The 21,137-nt window shown below is 42.2% G+C and overlaps 1 protein-coding gene, 1 long non-coding RNA gene and 1 other non-coding gene across 7 annotated transcripts in view; 2 read left to right on the top strand and 1 right to left on the bottom strand.

The window, feature by feature from the left end:
* The window catches only part of AP1G1 (adaptor related protein complex 1 subunit gamma 1), a 51,851-nt gene extending 31,703 nt beyond the window's left edge, over window positions 1–20,148 (top strand). For 4 of the 5 annotated variants that reach the window (XM_037408618.1, XM_037408615.1, XM_037408616.1 and 1 more), the window contains 12 exons: window positions 4,897–5,037; window positions 5,719–5,773; window positions 7,267–7,389; window positions 7,702–7,791; window positions 8,286–8,413; window positions 9,043–9,147; window positions 11,283–11,424; window positions 11,886–12,012; window positions 12,461–12,556; window positions 12,800–12,960; window positions 13,750–13,848; window positions 16,238–20,148. In XM_037408618.1, the coding sequence (XP_037264515.1) occupies window positions 4,897–5,037; window positions 5,719–5,773; window positions 7,267–7,389; window positions 7,702–7,791; window positions 8,286–8,413; window positions 9,043–9,147; window positions 11,283–11,424; window positions 11,886–12,012; window positions 12,461–12,556; window positions 12,800–12,960; window positions 13,750–13,848; window positions 16,238–16,339 (1,369 nt within the window). In that variant the 3' untranslated portion in view covers window positions 16,340–20,148. Of the gene's footprint in view, window positions 1–4,896; window positions 5,038–5,718; window positions 5,774–7,266; window positions 7,390–7,701; window positions 7,792–8,285; window positions 8,414–9,042; window positions 9,148–11,282; window positions 11,425–11,885; window positions 12,013–12,460; window positions 12,557–12,799; window positions 12,961–13,749; window positions 13,849–14,427; window positions 14,506–16,237 lie in introns of all 5 variants that reach the window. The other variant, XM_037408619.1, reaches the window with a different exon arrangement.
* On the bottom strand, window positions 457–19,736 carry LOC119157600. Its single transcript, XR_005107593.1, has 3 exons — window positions 19,727–19,736; window positions 5,689–5,692; window positions 457–2,953 (listed from the first exon to the last, which is right to left on the bottom strand). It is a non-coding gene; the product is annotated as an uncharacterized LOC119157600 (long non-coding RNA).
* Window positions 1,275–1,361, top strand: LOC119158085. The gene has a single exon (XR_005107759.1). It is a non-coding gene; the product is annotated as a small nucleolar RNA SNORD71 (small nucleolar RNA).
* Window positions 20,149–21,137: the final 989 nt, after the last annotated feature.

The following is a 21,137-nucleotide window of genomic DNA, read 5'->3' as shown; positions in this document are numbered from 1 at the left end:
GTACTTCAAAGAAGGTAATGAAGATGTGCAGCCACCTTCTTTGGGAAGCTGCTTTTACATTTTATATGTCTTGGATTGGGAAAAAAGGTTTTTTCTGTTTCAGTTTTTCAGAAATGGAATCTGTATCACACTGCTTACAATGAGGTGGAAAGCCTTCATAAAGTATAATCACAATCAAAACTACTTTGACATGCTCCATATTGCTTTCCTTTCCTAGACAAACAGGCAGTGTCCTGTTGCCTTGAAATGGGTTAAGCCATCCAAACAATGCATTCTAGATTTAAATTTGATTAGGCAGTGGTAGAATTCAGACTTAACCTGATTATTCAAATAATTTGCTTACAAACCACGTCCTGTTATGCATTCTTGATGTTCATTTATCATTTAAATAGCAGTGTGTTGCTACTTTTCTGGGCAATGGGAGAACTTGCAACCTTACTTCCTACTACAGGAAGATTTTTTTTTTCCTGCTACTCAGCTTAAACTTCTTCCTGTGTTTCTTCTTATTCAATCTCATACTTCAGTTATGTTCCTTTTACTCAACGATAATAGCTTTCTCCTGTTTCTCAGACACTCATAGGTACACTTGAAGTGTTTGATCTCACTTTTGCCCAACCCATATGGAATATTGCTCTTTAAATTGAGTCAAAAGCCTGTCAATTGCTTGCTCTTTCTTTCAGAGCTCTGTTCCTCATTGTTATTCTTTCTGTAACTGGTGGTCTGAGCTCAGTGCAGGATATGACATGTCGGTAATGGGGTCCCTGCTGCATCTTGTGGAATCTGTCTGTCACAGGCCAGATTTTCATTGAGCTCTCATAACATCATGAATATACTTTCAAAATTGCTCAACTTTTTTTTCAGTCTTCTTAAACTGATTAGGTATGTTATGGATACTCGTTCTGATAACTCATTCTTCACATTTAGGCCCAACTTTGAATCTGACCTAGATATTTTTTTTAACAGCACTACTCAGTCCGATATGTGCAGAACAGGAAAGAAATTGGATCTGTCTCGCTTTTGAAACTTCTAACTGTTATGTATTGGGTATCATGTAATCTATTTTTACAGTTGCAGTCTATCCCAAAACACAAATTTCTATCTTATATACTGAGCAAGTCAGGCTGCTGTTGCTGTTTGGTGCCAGAGCCGGTGTGAGGCTCTGCTGTGGAATAGCAAAGCCCTGTCTAGGCTTTGGATAGAAGGCAATGAAAGCATTTTAGTGGTGCCTGCTAGGAAAGCATAGTTATGCTACAAACAACAGAGCTTCATGTCTGAGTGCTGTTGGAGGATGAAGCCTTTGAGTGATCCATCGGCAGAGCATGATGTTGCCATGCTGACACTCATGCTGCTGACAATGCACTGTCTTCACTGAAGCAATATATTGAGTGGGTGTCAGAGACTCTAGGTAGTAAGTTTCAAGGTCTAGGGCTTGAGGGAAAGTCACAATACCTGGTTTTAGTTATCTGAAGCATGGCCTGTTATCATCATCTTTTAACCATTGCAGCACATCTTTGATCCATGTAGTATAATTGGGAATGGTTTTGCAATTTAATTCAAGTCTTTGTTATTTGATCATATTAAACAAAATGATTAGGAGCTTCACGACAGGAATGAGCCATGTAATATGATTGAAGGTAAGCAATATGTGTTGAGATAAATGCCTGATGTTAAGATTGCAGAGTACTGTGCACCTGCAGTATTGATATATCTGGTATAATGTGACTGAAAAGTTAAACACAGAAAACTTTAAACCAAGTTAGGGTTAGGTGTAAGGAGTTGGGAACTAATTGAAGGGATGAAAACAATTCTAATAATGGTGTAGGTCTCCAACCAGCAATAGAATCTAGATTATAAAAGGTAACAATGTATATATTTCCATCCTAATTCTGAACACCTCTGTGTTTTCTAGGTCCCTGGGTATTAGTTGGGTAAAAAGAAAAATAGCACATCTACAGTTCACCATTCTGTAGAAATCCTCATTACAGTACTTACTAAGGAGATGTTGAGAAGCAGTGTTGTCTAGATGTTTCCAGATTCTTGAGAACAAATAGCTTGTGCCCAATACCATTGGATTGGGCAGTGTGCCTGGTCTAAGTTGTTGATGTTTCATGAACATTGGGAAAATACTAAGTGATTTTAAAAAAAAAAAAAGTGTCCACATGGTAGTGGTAGGTTGGCAAGCTTGACTCTGGAGCAAGACAGAATCAATGGGACTGCTCATGGGATTTGTTGCCAGTAAATATATGAACAAATGACAATGTAACTCATGCATAAGACCTCGTTTAGCCATTCATATAAGTCTCGATTTATGGGACAATTGATTGCGCTACCTTTGCACAGTTAGGATACCGCAGCCATTAAATGTAGTATCACTGGGCAGGCATCACCTTCAATACTTGATTTAGCTGAAGGCTAAACAGTCAGTCCTTGGGCTTGCATAGTTCCTTTTACAGATTTTAATCTTCCTGGCAGGCTTGCCTGAGTTGGGTTAACAGGGCTGATTTAAATGCTAGGTCTTGCTGGAGTTCGGGTATTAGTAGAAGCCTTTTAGTAATGTTTGGATGTAAGCTTGTGCCTGACAGGAGGCGGATCCCCTAGTTACTGATTTTAGCATTAACTCTTCTATTGTGATAGCTTGGCCTGCTGTGTTATAAGGGAGTCATGTTGTTCTCGGATTTTTGGGGTGGAGCTTTGACATACTCTTTGGCTGTGTGAGGGCCCACAGTATCAGTGAAGAGTGGCCAAGTTACATGCTAGGGGAGGTTGTATTCTTTGTTAAAGGAGCGGTACCTCCTTTAAGTTGCTCTTAATTCATTTCATGCGGGTTGGGTCAAGTGTCCTTGGAGGAGAGTTAAGGACAAACTTTGATTCATTTCACAGACAACAAACTATTGCCCAGTTTTTCACCTCTACTGACAAGTCATCCCACTCTTGTGCAACAGAGACAGGTTTGCTAAGGGATAGCTGCTTGTGAGTAGCTTGCTTGGATTTCATGGGGGGCAAGCTTAAGGTCGTTTTGCTTGATTGTTTTCACTGAACCTTGATGCAAGAGGTACAAGGGCGTATCTTTGCTCTTTGTTGCTTGGAGCTTTTCATTGCTATTTCATCTTTCCCTTGCGGTACAGGACTATTGCGCCAGTGGGTCTTTTCTATCGCCAATACGAAGTTGGAGGAATGTTTTAGTTTAATGAAGTGGATTTTTAACTAACCTTCGGTTTTGTGATTGGGCTAGAGTTGGGCTTTCAAGATGATCTGGTGTGTGGCAGACATCTTTCAGGTGTAAGCTGGATGCTTTGTTGTTGTAGCTACATCTTAGTGTGCTAAGTACACCTTCTGGTATACTTACCTTGTTATAACTTACCCCATCTTCAGCTGATAAGGGTACTAGTTATCATGGTTTGTAGCTTGTGAGAAGGGTGGTGGGTGTATGTATGTGCCCCTGAGCCAGCTTAAAGTGGGCACTATTGTTTTGCTTTATTGCTAAATCTGCCTTCTAGGGGCGATTTCACGCCCTCTTCCATGACTTTTCTAGCCTAGAAAACGTAGCTCATTCTTCCGTTTCATGGGCTATACCTTGACCTGTCATATTAGCGAGATTAGGCTATTGTGCTCACTGTGGGACCCTCAGTCGGGGTGAACTGGCAGTGGTGGTATGTAGGCTGCTTTGGCAAGGAATGGCTGGGTACATTGAGGGCTGTTGATTACAGAACAGGTTCCTCCAGGTGCCTCAACATTTAATTTTAATGAAAATTACTGGAGTTAAACACACATTGAAGTCTGACCTAGCTGAAGAAAACACGTACTGTAAAATAGACTTTGGGCCTTTTGACATAATTTCAGATGTAATGTGTTGCACAACAAGCAGCACAAAATCACTGTACATGTGAAGTAGTTCAGCAACTATCCATGTGATTTCAAAAGGTAACTGACATGGAGGAAGTTTTTGGTGTGCTATGAAGATCTTTCTCATCTTTCTCATCTTCTAGTAGACCGTCTCAGTGACAAGCAGCAAATAAAGTTCCTGATAGTATGAAAAGGACACAGCTCGGAGGTTTGGATTCTGGATTACACAAAATGCTCCATTTTAAAGAGTAGTCAGGGTTGTTTAGTGAGGCTGTTTTAATACATTTTAACATAACTAATTGCCAACGTTGCACAGAAGTCAATCACATTTGAAGATGGTAGTCCTTGTTGAAAAAATGTTGAAAGAATGGGAGATCTGTGCTAGTCAACTACAGAAGCTTCGAGTAGAAGGGCTAAGGACTAGCCTCTTGACCTCTCAATGTGTACAGCAAGGAGTAGCAAAGAGCCGGTAGAGTCAGCTTGTGTGGGTGAATGGGTTCTGAAAAGAGCACCAGGGTAGTTTGGGGTTCTAGAAATCTTATGTAGTGTATTTGACAGGATACAATAAAGCTTATCAGTTAATATTTTAAATCTCTACTGTATTAGAATCTCTAATACTTGGAGATTGAAACAGGTCTCTTCTGGATCCCTGAAGCTGCAAAAAGTGTGTTGTATGTAGCATGAATTACTTGCTGCAGTTGTGTGTCAGAAATGACCAGCACGCGGCTGCAAATATTTGGACAGTCAGACATTAATGCTGATGGACTCTGGCTGCTGAAAGATATTTCTAGCCTTTAGAACATCTGGATAGGTGTTTCTAGAGCACCCTGCACCCCCACTCCCCCTTAGTTCTTTTGGTGGGGGGTATTTATTGTCCACCCATGAACAGAAAAATACTGCTACATATAATGTGGAAGATCGTTATCACAGGATTCATAAATATTGCTCTCTTCTTAATTAAAAGATAAGTGCATTTGAGTAGCTGGACTTGGTTGGGGTTTTTTGACTTCACTAGATGAAAACACTTTATTGGTTTTCTGTCTCTTGCCCTAGGCGTGCAATGGAACTGAGTTTTGCTCTTGTTAATGGGAACAATGTCCGTGGAATGATGAAGGAGTTGCTGTATTTCCTAGATTCATGTGAACCAGAGTTCAAGGCAGACTGTGCATCTGGAATATTTCTTGCAGCTGAAAAGTATGGGGTCAATTTACTTGCTACTAATTGTTTGTACATCCTTGGAATTGTGAGCATTTTGTGTGTTGTTCTTCCACGCCTCACCCCCCCCCTAGAGAGAATATGTTGACCATCGCTTCTCCATTTGTTGATACTTCCTGTGGTTTATCAGCTTTTAACACACTCTGAGGAACAGGACGCACTAGTGTCACATGTGGATAGTCTTTATATCGCCAAACCAGTCTAATATATTTATATCTGCTGCGCTTTGGAACAGCTATTGTGCTGACACGTTGGCCCCATCTCCCCTCCATGCACACAGTCTCTCTGGTTAGTTGCCCAGGTGAGATGATCTCATTACTGTTGAGCCATTGTAATCAGCAGCCTGACTCTGAAGTATTGTATATGCAAGGGATGGCTGTGCTGTATTATACAGACTTGTGTATTCATTCAGCTTTCTAATGTTGGCACTAATACAAAAAAGTCAAAGAATTTGAAGCATCTGGTGTTCTGTTCTGTGGGTGTGGTTGGTTTTTTTGGGGGTGGGGGCTGTGTGTGTTGGTGTCAGTCTCATCCCCATGTGTGTCCCCCCAGCAGTAGGCCAGAAAATAACTGAATGGGGATGTTATGATGATGATGAATTTCTTGCTGGTGTTGAAGGCTAGCAGTTACCTCGCTAACTTGTTTTCTTAATTTTGTCAGATACGCTCCTTCCAAACGCTGGCACATAGACACAATTATGAGAGTCTTAACAACGGTAAGTGAAATTGCCTCTCCTGTGTCTGACTACATAAAAAAATTTTTATATCTGTAGGAAGTTACTCATCATCAAGTTGGAGATGGCTATAAAGGCTGGCAGATAACAAATGCTGCAGTATACAGAGAAAATGTATTTATATGGTAGTGACCCAAGGCAGACAGTCAGAAATATGTAAACTCTGTAAATATGACTGAGTTTTTTTAGAAATGTGTGTTTCTGAAATCATACAAGAATACAGCATGTAGCAGAGTGCTTTCTACTGCCATAATCACATTAGCTTCTAAGTTAGGACAGCTCTTTGCTGTCTGTGATTCTAATATATAGTGCTTTCAGGGGGGAGTGAATACAGCCTGAAGTGACTTGCAAAGAGAAAGGGGGTGAAAAAAATTCTTGGAATTATTCCAAGTTGAGTTTATCAAAGCTTTTTAATGAAACGGTGTCAAACCTTTCTAGTTCCTCTTCCTTGGGTTTAATTACTACTCTTTACCTACATGACTGACTTTATAAACATCACAGCTGAGATGGAACTGGAGTATTTTGGCAAACAAGAGGGAAGTGATCTTGATAACTTGGGTAGGCAGTGTGTTCCCTGAGGCAAAGGGGTGGGAAGAGATTTATTTTATCAGTATGAGTGTTCAAATTTGAGAAGTTCATCAAGAAGTGAGTCTGGCTTGTGTGCTGTTTTCCTACCCTGAAACAAAGAAAAGTAGATTATTCTGAACTGAGAACTGATTTCCATTAGAAGGTTAGCTGTGAGAACTGCTCTCAGGTGACTTCAGTGAAGGAACTTCCTTCAATAAAGTTAACTTGCTTCTTTTGGCTGCTAGATTCTCACTTAGTTGACCTAATTGGGCTCACTTAATTTCTTTTTGCATGCTCTGCTCTCAGTGCCAGAGTGCCTAAACAGGACAGTTATGAACAGTATACATTTTCCCTTCAGTGCCAAAGCTGTTGTGATTGTGTATTGCCCCACATACTTTCTTGGCCTTAAAGTGGGATTTTTCCCTCTGAGCTCCCTGTTCCTATGCTTTAACCAAAGAGTGATATGCAGACAAGTTCCTGGGTCCTGTGCTTGTTTGGCATAGAGGCTGGCTTTGAGCAAATGTTTGAATGAGCTGCATTCTGCCCCCAGGGTGACTTTGACTTAAAGCCTTCCATCTAACAGAAGTTTTCTGGGTTGCTTTTTGTTCCTGCTGTAGCATGGGATTCTTGTGTCCATGCTCTTATGCTCCTGACAATTTTGGCATATTGATAATACGGATTTCTCTGAGTATGGTTGAGTTCATTAGGAAAATGTACTGTCCTGTACTACTTCTCATCTGAGCCTGCTCAAAATCAACCGTAAAGTGCTTGGGGTTGGAGAGGTTGATTTTTTGATATTTTTTTTTGTTATTTCCATGCACATTGGGTGGCTTTGTAAAGGATATCAGCAGATGCTGGGTGTTACTGAGAAGCTGGATAGTGAGACCTAACAACAGTTGTTCTTGCAGGCAGGAAGTTATGTTCGTGATGATGCTGTTCCCAATCTGATTCAGCTAATAACTAATAGTGTGGAGATGCATGCCTACACTGTTCAGAGACTCTACAAAGCCATCCTTGGTGATTACTCCCAGGTAATACCAAATGTGACCAGCTTCAGTTTCCTTGTTGTACTGCAATTAGCATGTTTAGTAAGTGTCTCAAGGTAAGCCAACGTCACACTGTCTAGCTCCAAGGAACAGATTGCAGAGGAGGCGTGTCTTCTGTAAGTTCATGTTCTTTTTATTTTCTCTAATTCTCTTATGGGATTCTTGATCGAATCAAATATTCCTGTTTCTTTTGCTGTGAAGAACTACTTTGACTGGAAGGAGGGCTAAGCTTGGTCTGGGAAATGGTGATGGTTAAATTTTGTATTTATTTGAGACGTCTGATTTTTCTTCTAACAGCAGCCCCTGGTGCAAGTGGCCTCTTGGTGCATAGGAGAGTATGGAGATCTTCTGGTGTCTGGTCAGTGTGAAGAAGAGGAACCAATACAGGTATGGCTTGGGAAAAATGAACAACTGTGTACCTGGCTGAGGCTGGAGCTGCTTGATGCTGGCTATGTGAGAGGAACACTTGCAACAGTTACTTAGCATTGATGTCCATGGTGGTGATGGACCCTGGACAGAAGCCTCCTTCCCATTGGGCTGCATGAACTTTTGCTGTGCAGAACACAACTACCATTGGCAGAGTGGTGTGGTTTCACTGCTGACCTAGCTTGCAGGGTATCTGCTAAGGTCTTAGCTGTGTATTTTGGTGATAAACCTGCCCTTCAGTGTGTGGAACAGGAACTGTATTTTAAAACTAATACTTTAAGATCTCCACCTAGATGCACATGTCTCATACACTCTGAACACAATGCTACAGGCTCACAAAGTTGTGGAGGAGGTACAGCGTGGCCATTAAGCAAGAGACAGGTTTTTACAGTATGCTCTGGAAGGCTTGCTGCAGAGCTTCTCTCTGTCTCACCCTAATGCTTCTGTACTTTCAGGCAACAGAGGATGAAGTTCTTGATATTTTAGAGAGCGTCCTGATATCTAATATGTCTGCATCTGTTACACGAGGCTACGCTCTTACTGCCATCATGAAGCTTTCCACAAGGTTCACCTGCACTGTCAAGTGAGTTCTCATTGTTGTACTGCACAGGGCTTTGTTGCAAATATGCTGGCATCATTTGTATTCCTTGGACGTGTTCTGCTCCCATGGTTTACAAGAGTAATTTGTTTGTTTTCTTTTGTTATTTGTTGTCTTTTACAGTCTTCCTTTGCTTGCAGGGTGGAAGACTTCCACTGATTTGTACAATTTTCTCTGTGGATGTCCTCTACTGTGTAGGCATTTCATCCACGTTGCTTTTGTTTGGAAACTCCTTTATGGGGAAGAAGTATAAGTCTTTACTTCAATAAGCTGTTCTTTCCAGTTCCTTTTTTTGCTGATGGAGAGGAAAATGGCCTTGTTTGCTACCAATGGCTTCTCAGTGTGGGTGGCTGAGCTTTCTTATGATGTGCTTTGTGGTGGTATATTAATCACCTGCTGCTGCTGTTGTGAAGGGACAGTTCAAAAATGGATGTTGCATATATACTCCGGGAAAACAGCCAGTGACTATTGTTTTAAATAAGTTAAACAGGACACTTGATGAGCAGAGGCCAGATAGTGTCTTCTGGATGACACATGCTAATCCCTTGCTTATTGCTGCTAATTTCATACTGTGGTTTTTTTGTTTGCTTCTGTTTCCCTCTGCCCACACACAGTCGCATTAAGAAGGTAGTTTCCATTTACGGCAGCAGCATCGATGTGGAGCTACAGCAGAGGGCAGTGGAATATAATGCACTTTTCAAGAAATATGATCACATGAGGTAAGTGCTGATGAGTTTTGGTGTTTGAAGAGGATCATTATCATCTACTTTCATCTCCTGTGTACCACACTTTGTGCTTTGAGAACTTTGTCTGGTGATAGAATCTGTAATCCTACAGAGGAACTACAATCCCTCCCTGATCTATAGGGTTAGTGTTTTAAAACTTAACATATCCTGAGAGATTGTTCTGTGGTCAGACTCTCAGCCAAAACATTTGCCCTGCTTTGAGCTTGAACTTGACCAGCTTGTAGGTGTTGAATCTTAAATTTGCTAGCTGAGTAAGCACAGGTAGCTTTTAGCATGACATTACCGTAGTCATTCGGTTCAAATTGATTTTAAAATGTCTATGAAATAAGCATGCGGGGATCCATTGACCTGTCCTTCTAAGCTGTGCTCTGAACTTGAGGTAATTACTCCAACTGTTAATACTTTTAAATTTTTAGAACATCTTTTCAATTTACTCTGTCTTCTTGTAGTATCTGTTTAAAATCTCAAATTCTTCATGAAAAGACATTCTGTTTCACTCTGCCGCTCGGCATCCATGTTTTACAATTCATGAGCATGTTAACCTCCTTACACCTTATCATTGAGAGGTCCCCATTCATCGTTGCTTTGCTCAAGTGATTGTTTGAGAAAGTTAAAACCCTGTTTTGTGGAAATAACTAAATCTGTAATTCTTTGCGGAATAGTCCTTAATCTGCCACATGCAATAGTTAATTGCTGGTATGTAGGAGCACCGTAGATTGTTCTGTTCAGTGAGGATTCTAAGATTGGAGGACATCTTCTGGGGATTAACGTCATCCACCCTTGAAAACTTTCCTTAAGATTCCATTGGATGAAGGCACATCCATTTTAGAGTCTAGATAAGAGGACAGAGAAAGTGGGTGCCACTGAACTAAATACTGTGTTTCTAGGGGCCTCCAAAGCTTGTTTCAAAGGCTCTTCACAATCATTTTTTTCCAACAGTACCATCCTATTCGCTATGTGTAGGACACAACTTCCTTAGGATTTCCTCTTTTTCTCTCCTCCCATGGGATCCATGCAGCAACTCAAGTTGTTCTTGGAAAAGTCATTTTAATGAGCTAGGGTGCATGAGCTGCCTAGGGCTTTGCATGAAGCCTTATGAATGAGTCGAGAAAAACCTAGCATGAGAGGCTTTGGATCTGAGTTGACCATTGTAGATGGTGGTGTCTGGCAGTCAGTTGGCTTTTGATCAGATTGGCAGTGTGTGCTATTCATAGTTCTGGTAGCGTTGCCCTTCAGAAAAATATATGTGAACTTCATTTGGTTTTATGAGAGAGCATCTGTATTCCATGGCCACCCCCCACCCCACCCCCCAGTATATCCTGCTGTTCATTACAGTGTAAAGGTCAATATTTAATAGTTTCTGCTCCTTAAGACTTTGTTCATGGTCAAAAACGTGGCCCATTGCTGGATTTATTGGCACTAGAACACTTTCGCAGCCCAGAAGACATGTAGACAGTGTGGCTTACCCCTGTTACGTGCAGCACTTTGTGGCTTGATATGCAAGGCTAATGTCCTTTCTTGTATTACAGACTAGTTCCCCCCATACAGGTTTTTTGGTTTGATGTCAGTATTCTAGATCCCATGCCTCTTCAGTCTCTGCATCATTTCAGGAAGGTACTCTCAGGGGCTCAACTTCATTTGGTTAAATGAAAGCATGGTGATTTGCTTTTTCAACATCATCACCTGTTCTAAGGGGTTAACTGTTCTTTAAAGAGAAGTCAAATGAGCTGACTCTGACTCAGCTGCATGTGGAACAGAGCAGTCAAGTGTCCCATGCCTGCAGTTAATCCACCATTGCTAAATTACTTAATCTTTGTCTTGGGTTTGTTATCCTAGCCCCATGGTGGAAACTGTGTCAAGTACTAGGGGAAAACGGGAGGCGGGAAGGCTTGCTTGGCTTTCAGATTTCAGGTGATGTATTTACACTGGCACAGAATGCTAGGGATTACTTCGGACTGCCTGAAGCTGTCATGCAGTCGTACAGTTTTCCTGCATTGGAACTAAAAGGAAAAGGCAGGTTGCCCTGTGTATATCATCTCCTGAATGTCTGTGTATTTGGACTGGGATCCAGGAAGATGGCACAGTGTGACTATGTCAGCTTCTTTCAGGCCAGCCCTGCTTGAGAGAATGCCAGTAATGGAGAAAGTCACCACCAACGGCCCTACTGAGATTGTACAGACCAACGGAGAGACAGAGCCAGCAGTACTGGAAACCAAACCTCCACCTTCTGGATTGCAGCCTGCTAGCCAGGTAATGGAAACTGATCTAGGGTAAGCTTCCTCTGCCTGTCAGGCCACACTACCAGCCACTGTCAACAGTAAAATGAGAACATCTCCCTCCCCCTCTCTGCCTCTTTGCTGGTTCTGGCCTGGTGATGATTGCATCATCTCTCTGCTCTAGTGGCTCTAGTGTCAAGAACAGGAGTGCGGAAGAGGTCACTGTGGGGAGTGCAAGAGCAGGGTGGGGTAAAGACCTATATCCCCCAACCTGTCTCAGTGTGCATGAACTCTATCCTTCGCTGCCTTTATGGTCTCAAGAGCATGGAAACTAGATTTCACGTGTGGCATGGGACCATAGCCAAATTAAGAACCTTTCTGACTGGCCTGCAGCTCTGTTGATCTTCAGTCTGAGAGCAAGTAAAATCCATTACATTTGCAAGGGAGAGTAACAGGAAGTTGAATATGTACCTATTCCATCCACTCTCTCATTAGGCAAATGATTTATTGGACTTGTTGGGGGGAAGTGATATAACACCTGTAATCCCCACTGCACCTACAAGCAAGCCAGCCTCTGCTGGTGGAGAGCTCCTTGACCTCCTGGGAGACCTCAACCTAACAGGTGAGCAGGCTGCATCTCTTAAAAATCTGCGTTCTCAGTCCTGGGGCGGCATGAGGGCTGGCTGGTTCTTGACTTTCTATCATCCTAGACTTCACACTTCCCAAGATCCATGTTAGCATACAGGTGGGAGTCAGGAAATAAAGTCACAGGTTGACTCTGCATGATTAGCTGGTGAGACTTGAGTATTTTCATGCTTCACCCTGGGAATGCTGTGGGCCTTTCCAGAGAGGATTGGGAGATGTGCGGAATTCATTCCATTTGAATGCCTGCTAGCTCAAGAGGAGCCAATCCATGTTAATGAAAGCCAAGAAGGGGAGGATGACAACACAGATGATTTGCAGAGCTTCATCTAAAGAAATATGATGCACAGCAGTTGATCTTCAGAGAAGGAGTTATTTACTCTTTATTTCCTGACAGCTAAGTAATAATACTTCACCATTTCTTGTAGGTTCTCCAGTATCTGCCCCTGTGCCGCAGATAGCACAGCCTCCGTTCCTGCTTGATGGACTTTCATCACAGCCTCTCTTCAATGATATTGCTGCAGGTTAGGGATGTGTAAATTCTTTAGCCTGAAGTGCCACAGCACCCAACTAAAACAGGAAACAAGGGATAGTCAAAAAAAAAAAAAAGGGGGGAGGGGGAATTTGGAAGTGTGGCACAGACACTGGAGGAGAAAGAGGGAGTGTGTTTAATCTTAGAGTTCGTCTGGGGTCAAGTAAATGCGTTCTATGGTGTTGAGAATTAATCTCCAGATTCCATAAGTCTGCTGCTTTTTTGTTTTCTACAGGAATCCCCTCCATTACTGCGTACAACAAGAATGGGCTGAAGATTGACTTCACCTTTGAGAGGTCAAACACCAACCCTAGTGTCACTGTAATCACGATACAGGCCTCCAACAGCACAGAGCTGGATATGACAGATTTTGTTTTCCAAGCTGCAGTACCAAAGGTAGAGCCACTTAGGGCAACTAAGTGATAGGTTGAGGGCCAGCTGCAAATAATTCCTGAATGGTGCTTTCATGTAGACAGAAACTTGCAAGGTAAACGCTAATCTTTCCCTTTATTCTTAGTTTCCAAGAAATATACCATGCTCTTTGCCACTATGAATACGTGAAAAAATCTTTTAAGCTATTAGTTGCTTATAAAAGTGTAAATGAGTCCCTACATGGTGATTAGTGATCATCTTCCTTTAAACACTGAATTGTCTCCCCTTGCACTTAGCTGCAGCACAAAACAGGGGAGACGGATATTGCCTAGTTTATAACGGAGCGCAGACCATTCAAGTAGGATGCGATTGGAATGTTCTTCAAGTTTGGGAAGATAAATTAACTTAAGGGAATTTCACTTCTAGGAATTAGTAATGCTCTAACTTTAATTCAGACTGGTTTCATGCCTGCCATAGGAAGAAATCAGGGAAAGAACAGGCCTCCCAAAGTTACAGGTATGCTGAGCAGACTTAACTGTTCCTCTGCATGTGACACTTGAAACAGTACATCTTGGTGCTGATCTTGGTACACTACAGTAAGCCCCCACCCACTAGTTTTTGGGCTATCTGGATTTTACTTATGTGGAAGGCAGGTGGGCCAGTGAATATTTTGTTCTTTACAGATAGGGAGTTGAACTGATTGTTCAGAGCCAGAAACTGAACTCTTAAGTTTTCCTTGCTTTCTGTCAGTGCAAACAAATCACTTTGTTCTCACTTAAGCATCAAATTGTTTTCTCTTTGCTCTTTGTTCAGACATTCCAGCTGCAGCTCCTGTCTCCCAGCAGCAGTGTCATCCCTGCATTTAACTCGGGGACCATCACACAGGTCATTAAAGTCCTGAATCCACAAAAGGTGAGTGATTCCAAGATTAGCTATTAAAGATGCTGTCTTGGAGTCATGCATTTAGTGGCAGTCAGTTAAGGATGCATCTCTGATGAGAGATAAGGAGTGATGGTAGTGAACAATGTGTTTTTAATGACAGTTGTTTTGGTTAGGGTTAGGAAAAGTTACAAAAAAAGCCAGGAGGTTGTGGGCTCAGATTTGGCCTTCTATTTGGTTATGCTGCTGAAACAGATTCACAGCTTTGCTATCTTCTTGAATTCATGGATGTCTCTTGCATTGGAATGGTTGTTAAACAAGTTTTTAGATGACCTTTTTAGGGGAGCTCAGCCTCATGACTGTATGTTGTAAATGTGATGTCTTGAAAGGCAAGTGTCTTGCCATATAAATATATTCCATATTTGTTCTTGCTATTTCAATGCAGCGGCATTACTTGAAATATTTGTTACACAAAAAATAGCTTGATCCATAATCTTAACAAAATTGTCTTAAGTGGTGTCATTTGTTTTTAATGTGGTGAGTGTAGTTTTAGATGGTTGATGGAAAGAATCTTTTAGGTATGATTTAACCATAATTTCATTTGTTTTACAGCCTTCAGAGGCAGGCTTAAAGACTGTGATACAGCAGACTTGAGGAGAGGGTGGGGTGTGGCCTTAAGAGGCTTTGCAGGTATTTAGATGGCATCAGAAAGAAAAATAAAATTGAGATAAGGGTGTCCCAGAGAGGAAGAAATACATTAAGATGTTAAAGATCTTGGAGAACTTGAAACACCTTAAGGTTTTCATAGGTTAACACTTATGTACTGCTGTAGTTAAGTGTTGCTGCTAGACTGATGTACAAATTGGAAAAATTCTCAAATCTCAGCCCAAGATTTCACTCAAATAGCTATCTTCTAGTGCATAGGTTTTGTGGTGTCCATGCATCATCCCTTAGTTCCGTGCAGTGTGCTCCCCTCTGCCTGTATTAAGGTACAAGACTAGTTACTGTTTGTCTTGTATACATCTGATACGAATTTCTCTGTGGTGCCATGGAGCACCTTTCAAAGATCACCTTGAAAGCTGTTTTCTGAACTTGAGAGAGCTTAGGAGTTTTCCTTTAAGGTGCCAGAAGTTGCAGTATATCCACCTCAGATGGGATCCACAAAGTAGAATACACCTAGATAGTAGGATGCTTTCTTGTTGGAACACCAGAATGCCTATGAACACTTCAGAATACAGAGGTGCAAAATAGTATTTTACTACCCTTTTCTAATTCTTCTACCTCAGGCATTTGTGCATCTCTTACTGTCAATTAGATTGCTACTGCCTGAAAGTACAGCTTTGCAAGAACCCTGTCACGAGCTAGTGTAGTTAGCTGGAATACTCAGGGAGGCAACCTCACAACAGCCTTGCTACCTAGGAGGTAGCTGTTTGTCTTGTCAGTGTTGTAAAAAAAAAAAAAAGTCTTTTCACCTGGACATGGACTGTCATTGTGCTGGATTGAAATGGATGGCCAGTTTCCCAAAACAATGCCAAATATAACAAAACCTGACACTGATTATCGTGATATATTGGTGATAAAGTATAACTTCTTTATCTTGAGGCTGGTTGGAGCAGTCGTCATCCTTCTTTCCCTTCCTCTGCTATCCCTTTTGCATGTTTAACTGTAGGTATGGGGAAAAGAGCCAGAAACAGCCAACTCTTTGCTTTTCCTTTTAGGGTTTTTGGGAAGCAAGATTTTTTTGAGAGTAAGGAGAACAGAGAACCTGGGTGGAGCATGCTGTGCTCTAGCTATTATTAAGGGCCACCAGATGACAGCCAAATGACAGTCTAAAACAACTTCTGAGCTATTCTGTTATTTTACTCACAGCAGGAGGAAGTGTTCTTAGAGACTCTGTTTCTAGTCTTTTTTAGGCTATTTCCTTCACAGTGCTATTGCTCTATGCAATATTTGAAGTTTCCAGACCACTGCTTTGAGTGAACAGCTAGTACGGGAAACGACATCGCTCCCTGTGAGCCGAAGTGCAGAGCAGCGGAGTCTGGATCTGCCCCTACTTTCTTCCGTTGTTAGCTGGGACTTTAAGGCAGTGATTTTTTTTATTTAAGGACTTAAATGCTTGTGAGAGCAGGGCCAGTGCAAAGAGAGATGTGAGTCAAAGCTGTGCTATAGATCAGGTACAAGCTTTCAGAAAAACTGAAATTACAGTGCCCAAACAACATCCTACCAGATTAAGCACTTATCTGCAGTGTCATAGCTTACGCTGCACATCCTTCCAGCAAGCTCTTGTGGTGAGGAAGAGGTCTGTGTTTTGTATTTGTGGGGTAAGGGAGGGGAGCTGGACATGGGAGGATTTGCTGACCTTTAATGAAGACCTGAATTTGTTTTGTGTTTGTTGTTCTTTTTCCCCCTTTTTCTCTTGTAGCAACAACTACGTATGCGGATCAAGTTGACATATAATCACAAGGGCTCAGCAATGCAGGATCTAGCAGAAGTCAACAACTTCCCCCCTCAGTCTTGGCAGTGAGGCTCTGGCACCATTCTTATTCTCACCCCACCCAATCAAAAGAACTCTGGGAAGAAGGTTGTGATCCTTGGCAATCCCCCAAACTGCACCATGGGCATGGGGAACAGATGAGACCTGCTGATGAGGAGGAATTTTCCTGAAGTGATTGCTGACTTTGAAGCATATCTATTAAGACTAATCTCCTCTCCTCTGCTGATGAGGCTGGTGGCTTGTGGAGACTACTGTGCACTCCCTCACACACGCATTCACAGCCAGAAGCAACGTTCCCTTCTCCCTTCCCCTCCCTTCCTTCCCCCCCGACCCTCTGTAAAGAAACACAGCCTGGTTGGAAGAGAAGTCTGGAATTTCTAGCAGGGAAACTTTCTTCTCTCTGCAGCAAGTGAACAGCTGTCCCTTCTTTCTGCTGTCTTTTTCCCCTGGGGTGGGCAAGATGTGTCGTCATACATTACTAGCTGGATTCCTTCAGGCACTTCCATCTGGGGCTCAGACTGGGGACTTGGGGAATGTCGGGCTGCCCTGCCTCTTCTTGTATCCCCAATATCTGAAGGGACTGGAGGCTTCTTATGGCCTATTCAGTGCATTATTGTATACACCCACCTCTTAGTTATGTGATACGTACCAAGAGCAAGTTAGGCCTTGGGAGTTCATCTGCAAACCTGGCACAGTGCAGGAAAAGAGGTGCTAGTGAGCGTTGGTAAAATTGCTTTGGTGCTGTACTTGGAAATGAAGACCTTATACTTTAATTTTCTTTCTTACCATCAGTAGCTACAGCTGTGCAGATTCACAGTCTTCTGTAGCTTCCCCAGAAAGCACGGTGATTTACGAGAGGTGTAGAGATACGAGGAGCAGCTGGTTTTCTACCACAGACTGTTTCAAAGCCTTTTAACCCAGTAGTTGTGGTTTATGGTAGAAAAGATTTACTCTGTTTTGTAGATCAGTCTTTGAGCAGGGGCTCTGTTCCTGCTCATCAGAGACTATGCTGCAAAGTTGCTCTTCCCAGTTATTCCAGACCTCCTCCCCAATTTAATTTCCAGAGCCTGTTGTAGACCCCCTGGATTCCATTTGAGTTACTTCTGACTGGGATATTTGTGTTGTATCTGTAATATTGGCACTGAAATAAAGACCATGCGGTTTAAAGAGACCTTTTCCCATTTTGTAACTTAATTGATCATTGTAGTTTTGCTCCTTGCTCCCCTTTCAGAGAAGTGTGCAAGTTAGGTTCAGATTGAAGGTTAACTAAACTGTTTCTTGAATGGAAGCCAGCTGTTTTGGGTATTTGGATCCAAAGATGTGAGGTCCAGTACTCTTCTAAGCTTACAGAAAGCTGTGTTTGGTTATGCTTCCTAGTGGGAACTGTTGTCAAGGTAGTACAGTTCTGTGAATTCTCATGGAGGTGATGTATAGGACAGAAAGCAGTGTAGCAAAACTATTCAGATGTTCAGCACTCTTCAGGGAGAAGAAGGGAGAATATATATTAGACCATCCATGAGTGTGCTGGTAAGCTGAAGTTACTCCAGCTTCCAACCCAGTGCTTTCTCAAAAGAAATGGATGGCACACCTGCTTTAATTTTGTTCTGGAGCTTTCCAGATAGTGATCATTCAGCGCTCTGGTGGCAAGCTCAGGCACAGCTTTTTGTGTCTCCAAAAGTGCTAACACAGGCTCCAGTCCTTGCCAAAAACATTACAAGAGTGGTGCATGGCGTACTTAGGGAAAAATGAAGACCTATTCTGCCCTTGGATTGGGAGCAGGAGGCCGGTAAAGGTTATTCAGTCTGCTGTGGTTTTAAGTGCATTAAGTAATATAGCATAGGGCCAACTGTCACTGACTTCAGTGCTGGTCTGTGTAGTGGAAGAAGTTTATATTTTCTTGGAGGGCATTTTTACTGCCTTACTGATGAAACAGGCTTGGGCCTTTGTATTAGCAAAGAGCTTTATTATTCTACTGGAACTGGCATCAGCATAGAGTTATAAAATCTAGCCAAATGATGTATGATTTCCTTAAAAGTAATCCTGGATTGTGACGGGGTCATGCCTTGGCTGTCAGTGGTGAGATAGATACTGTGCTTCAGCTAGAAGTATGAAGCAGACAGTCTCGCAGAAAATGGCTGAACTGAAGTCCATTTGTGGGTGCTGAGCATTTACCTTTGCTGATTTCACTGCAGCTGTGACTGTTCACCACCCCACTAGCTCAAACTCCTTAGTGTTGAAGGCCGAGCATGTGAAATCTAGACTCTAGTGAGCTCTGAGGTCAGATATGAAGCTAAGAGAAAGTCTTTGCCTTAGTTTCTGAACTCCTGTAAGTTCTCCCATTCTCCTTACAGTTGTACATGGTCACTTGTACTGAAAGCTGGCACACATCAGTCTCCATTTGGTTTTGTTGAGAAAGAGCATTGGTGTAGGAGATTAGATGGGGAGATCACCTGGCCAGTTTGTTGCACATAGTTGGGAACAGCCTACATTGTCCCTCTTGTACTTGTTTTCTGTCCCCTAGAACAGCTGAGTTTTGCTGTTGGTCTCTGGTAAGCTTGTAGGGTAAACTCCTACGGTGTTCTTGGCAACTTCAGCCACCCTTGCACAGTGTGCTTAGGGGAATAAGCACTTTGTCATGTATTTCTGAGATGAGGTGGTGCGTGTACCTGAAATGCATTTGCTTGAAGCCATCTTTGGCTATGAAGTACTCCCCTGTAGCAGCCAAACGTTCTTGTTGTCCTTGGAGCTCTTTCCCTTCCTGGCTGTGGGATGGGGTACTAATGTTATGCCAGAAGGAAGGCCAGGTTTCACATGTTCCTGTATCTGCAATACTAGATACCATTGCTTGCTCCCTGACCCCTAGGTGCATCTCTTAAGCTCTGTGTTGCTGCTTTGTTTTCTCACTGAAGGGTGCTCACATGTCCAGATCTGAGGCACTCGGAGGATAGGGCGAGTCTTTTTTTTTTTTTTTTCTACCGGTTAAATGCAACGGTTCTTACATGTCTGGTCAGCATTTTCCTTGCTTCAGTGTAAGGGGAATATAAAGGGAGCAAGACACAGACTTGAGAGATTATCTGGATTTTTTTCAAGTGAATGTATTTTGAGTTAAAAAATGATAGAATAGTGGCCGTAATGGGCCTGAAAGGGGAGGGGAGACAGGAAAGTCCTAAGATTTTTACTTCATCCAGGTTTTGGTTGGACAAAATATGGCCTTGAACAACCTTTTGAAGCAATATCAGTGAGGGGACTGCCACTTATACAGTACCTTGGATATATAACTCAGAAGATGCTGGAATAGCTGGGAAAGGTGACTTAGTGCCTTCCCCAAGGCTGGTACTAGCTACAAGATGGAGCAGCAAAGATGACTTTTTTTTTTTTTAGATCTGCCGGTGCGCTTTCTATGTGTTCATTTTCTACTTGGGAGCTGTGAGGGAAGGAGCTACTGGACTCCTCCCTCTGAACTTTCACTCTATTCCTGTATATTCCTTTTTCTTTCCTGATGTTGTAATTTACATTTTACATAGAGCCCCATCCCACCTCTTTGACAGTATAGTTAAAAAAAAAAAAACCACCAAAAAAACCCCCCTAAAAACCCCAACAAACCCAACCAAATTTAAAGTAAAAACATGCCATTTGAGCAGGGAGCCTGGTGGCATTCTAACTTCTGCAGACCTATTTTTGAGATGTGAAAAATTTAAATAAATGCTGAGTCTTAGGTGAGTGAGGAGCATAACAGATGTAAACATTTTCATGGGGTGCATTAGACTTCTGCTGTGTGTATTGTCTTTTGGTTGAAACAAATTATGAAGTGATTAATAAAATGAGTCAATATTCAATGATTTAAAGCTGTGCCTTGTTGCTTTTTGCAAGTACAGTGGGATAGGACTTACTGATTCTTAACATTTGGCCGTGACAAGGTCAGATGATGTGAAATGGTAAGAGCAGAATTTGAAAAACTTTCCAGGCAATTTCAGAGAGTAAAATCAGTGTAGACAATTGGAGAATGTTTAAACTGTTCATGTGAAATATCACCCTGAGAGAGGGCTTGTCAACTACGAGCAGCAGTACTTGTCCAGGTGCTAGAAAGGTGTGATGAGATCTGAACACAAAAATGTTTTTCTCCAGTGTTTGCAGCCTGTCCTTGGAGTTCATTATGATTCCTTTGCTGATTAAAAAGCTGCCTTTCATACTCTATGTGCCTCAGGGATAAGGATTTTTGTAATTTTGTTGTCTGTGAAAGCAATACACGTATCTGCGGTAAGGTTCTTCCTTGCATTTTCTAGTCACACTTTATTAGATAGCTTTTCATGTGTTTTCTAACACATAATTGTACTTTGCAAAGTGCAGTCTCCTGTGTATTGCCATACACCTTTCCGTTACGGAGATTCTCTTGAGGCAAAGTAGTTTGAGAACTACAGGGCTATAGCTAGAAATGCATTGTAATCATGCCTTTCTGCAGAGCAAACCCAATGGAAATTTGATTTATTTTTAAAGTCTTCTCAGCTCATGGGTACAGTCTGGAAGTGTTAAGAAATAGGTGGCTGTTCAGTTACTGCCGTGGTTTAATGACATGAATTAATGCAAAGTGCCAGAGAGCACGTGTAACCTTGCTGGTAAGATGGGTTGTCTGTCAGTTCCTTGTGTTTAAATAGGAGAGCCCTCCAGACACCAGAATTCGGAAGTGGTATCGGAAACAGTGGGTCTGTGTGGCAGTGAGCAGTCCGTCCCCTGAGGCCCCGGTTCTGGAGCAGGACAGACCGCTGGGACGCTGTTTCTCAGCCTTTGTCCTGTGCCAGGGGCCCAGGGAGCGCTGTCAGGCGCCGCTGTG

This window comes from Falco rusticolus, chromosome 15 (assembly GCF_015220075.1).
Source record: "Falco rusticolus isolate bFalRus1 chromosome 15, bFalRus1.pri, whole genome shotgun sequence".
NCBI classification, from domain to species: Eukaryota; Metazoa; Chordata; class Aves; order Falconiformes; family Falconidae; genus Falco; species Falco rusticolus.
Note: the sequence above shows the minus strand (reverse complement) of the source record. Positions and strands in the feature narration are given on the sequence as shown.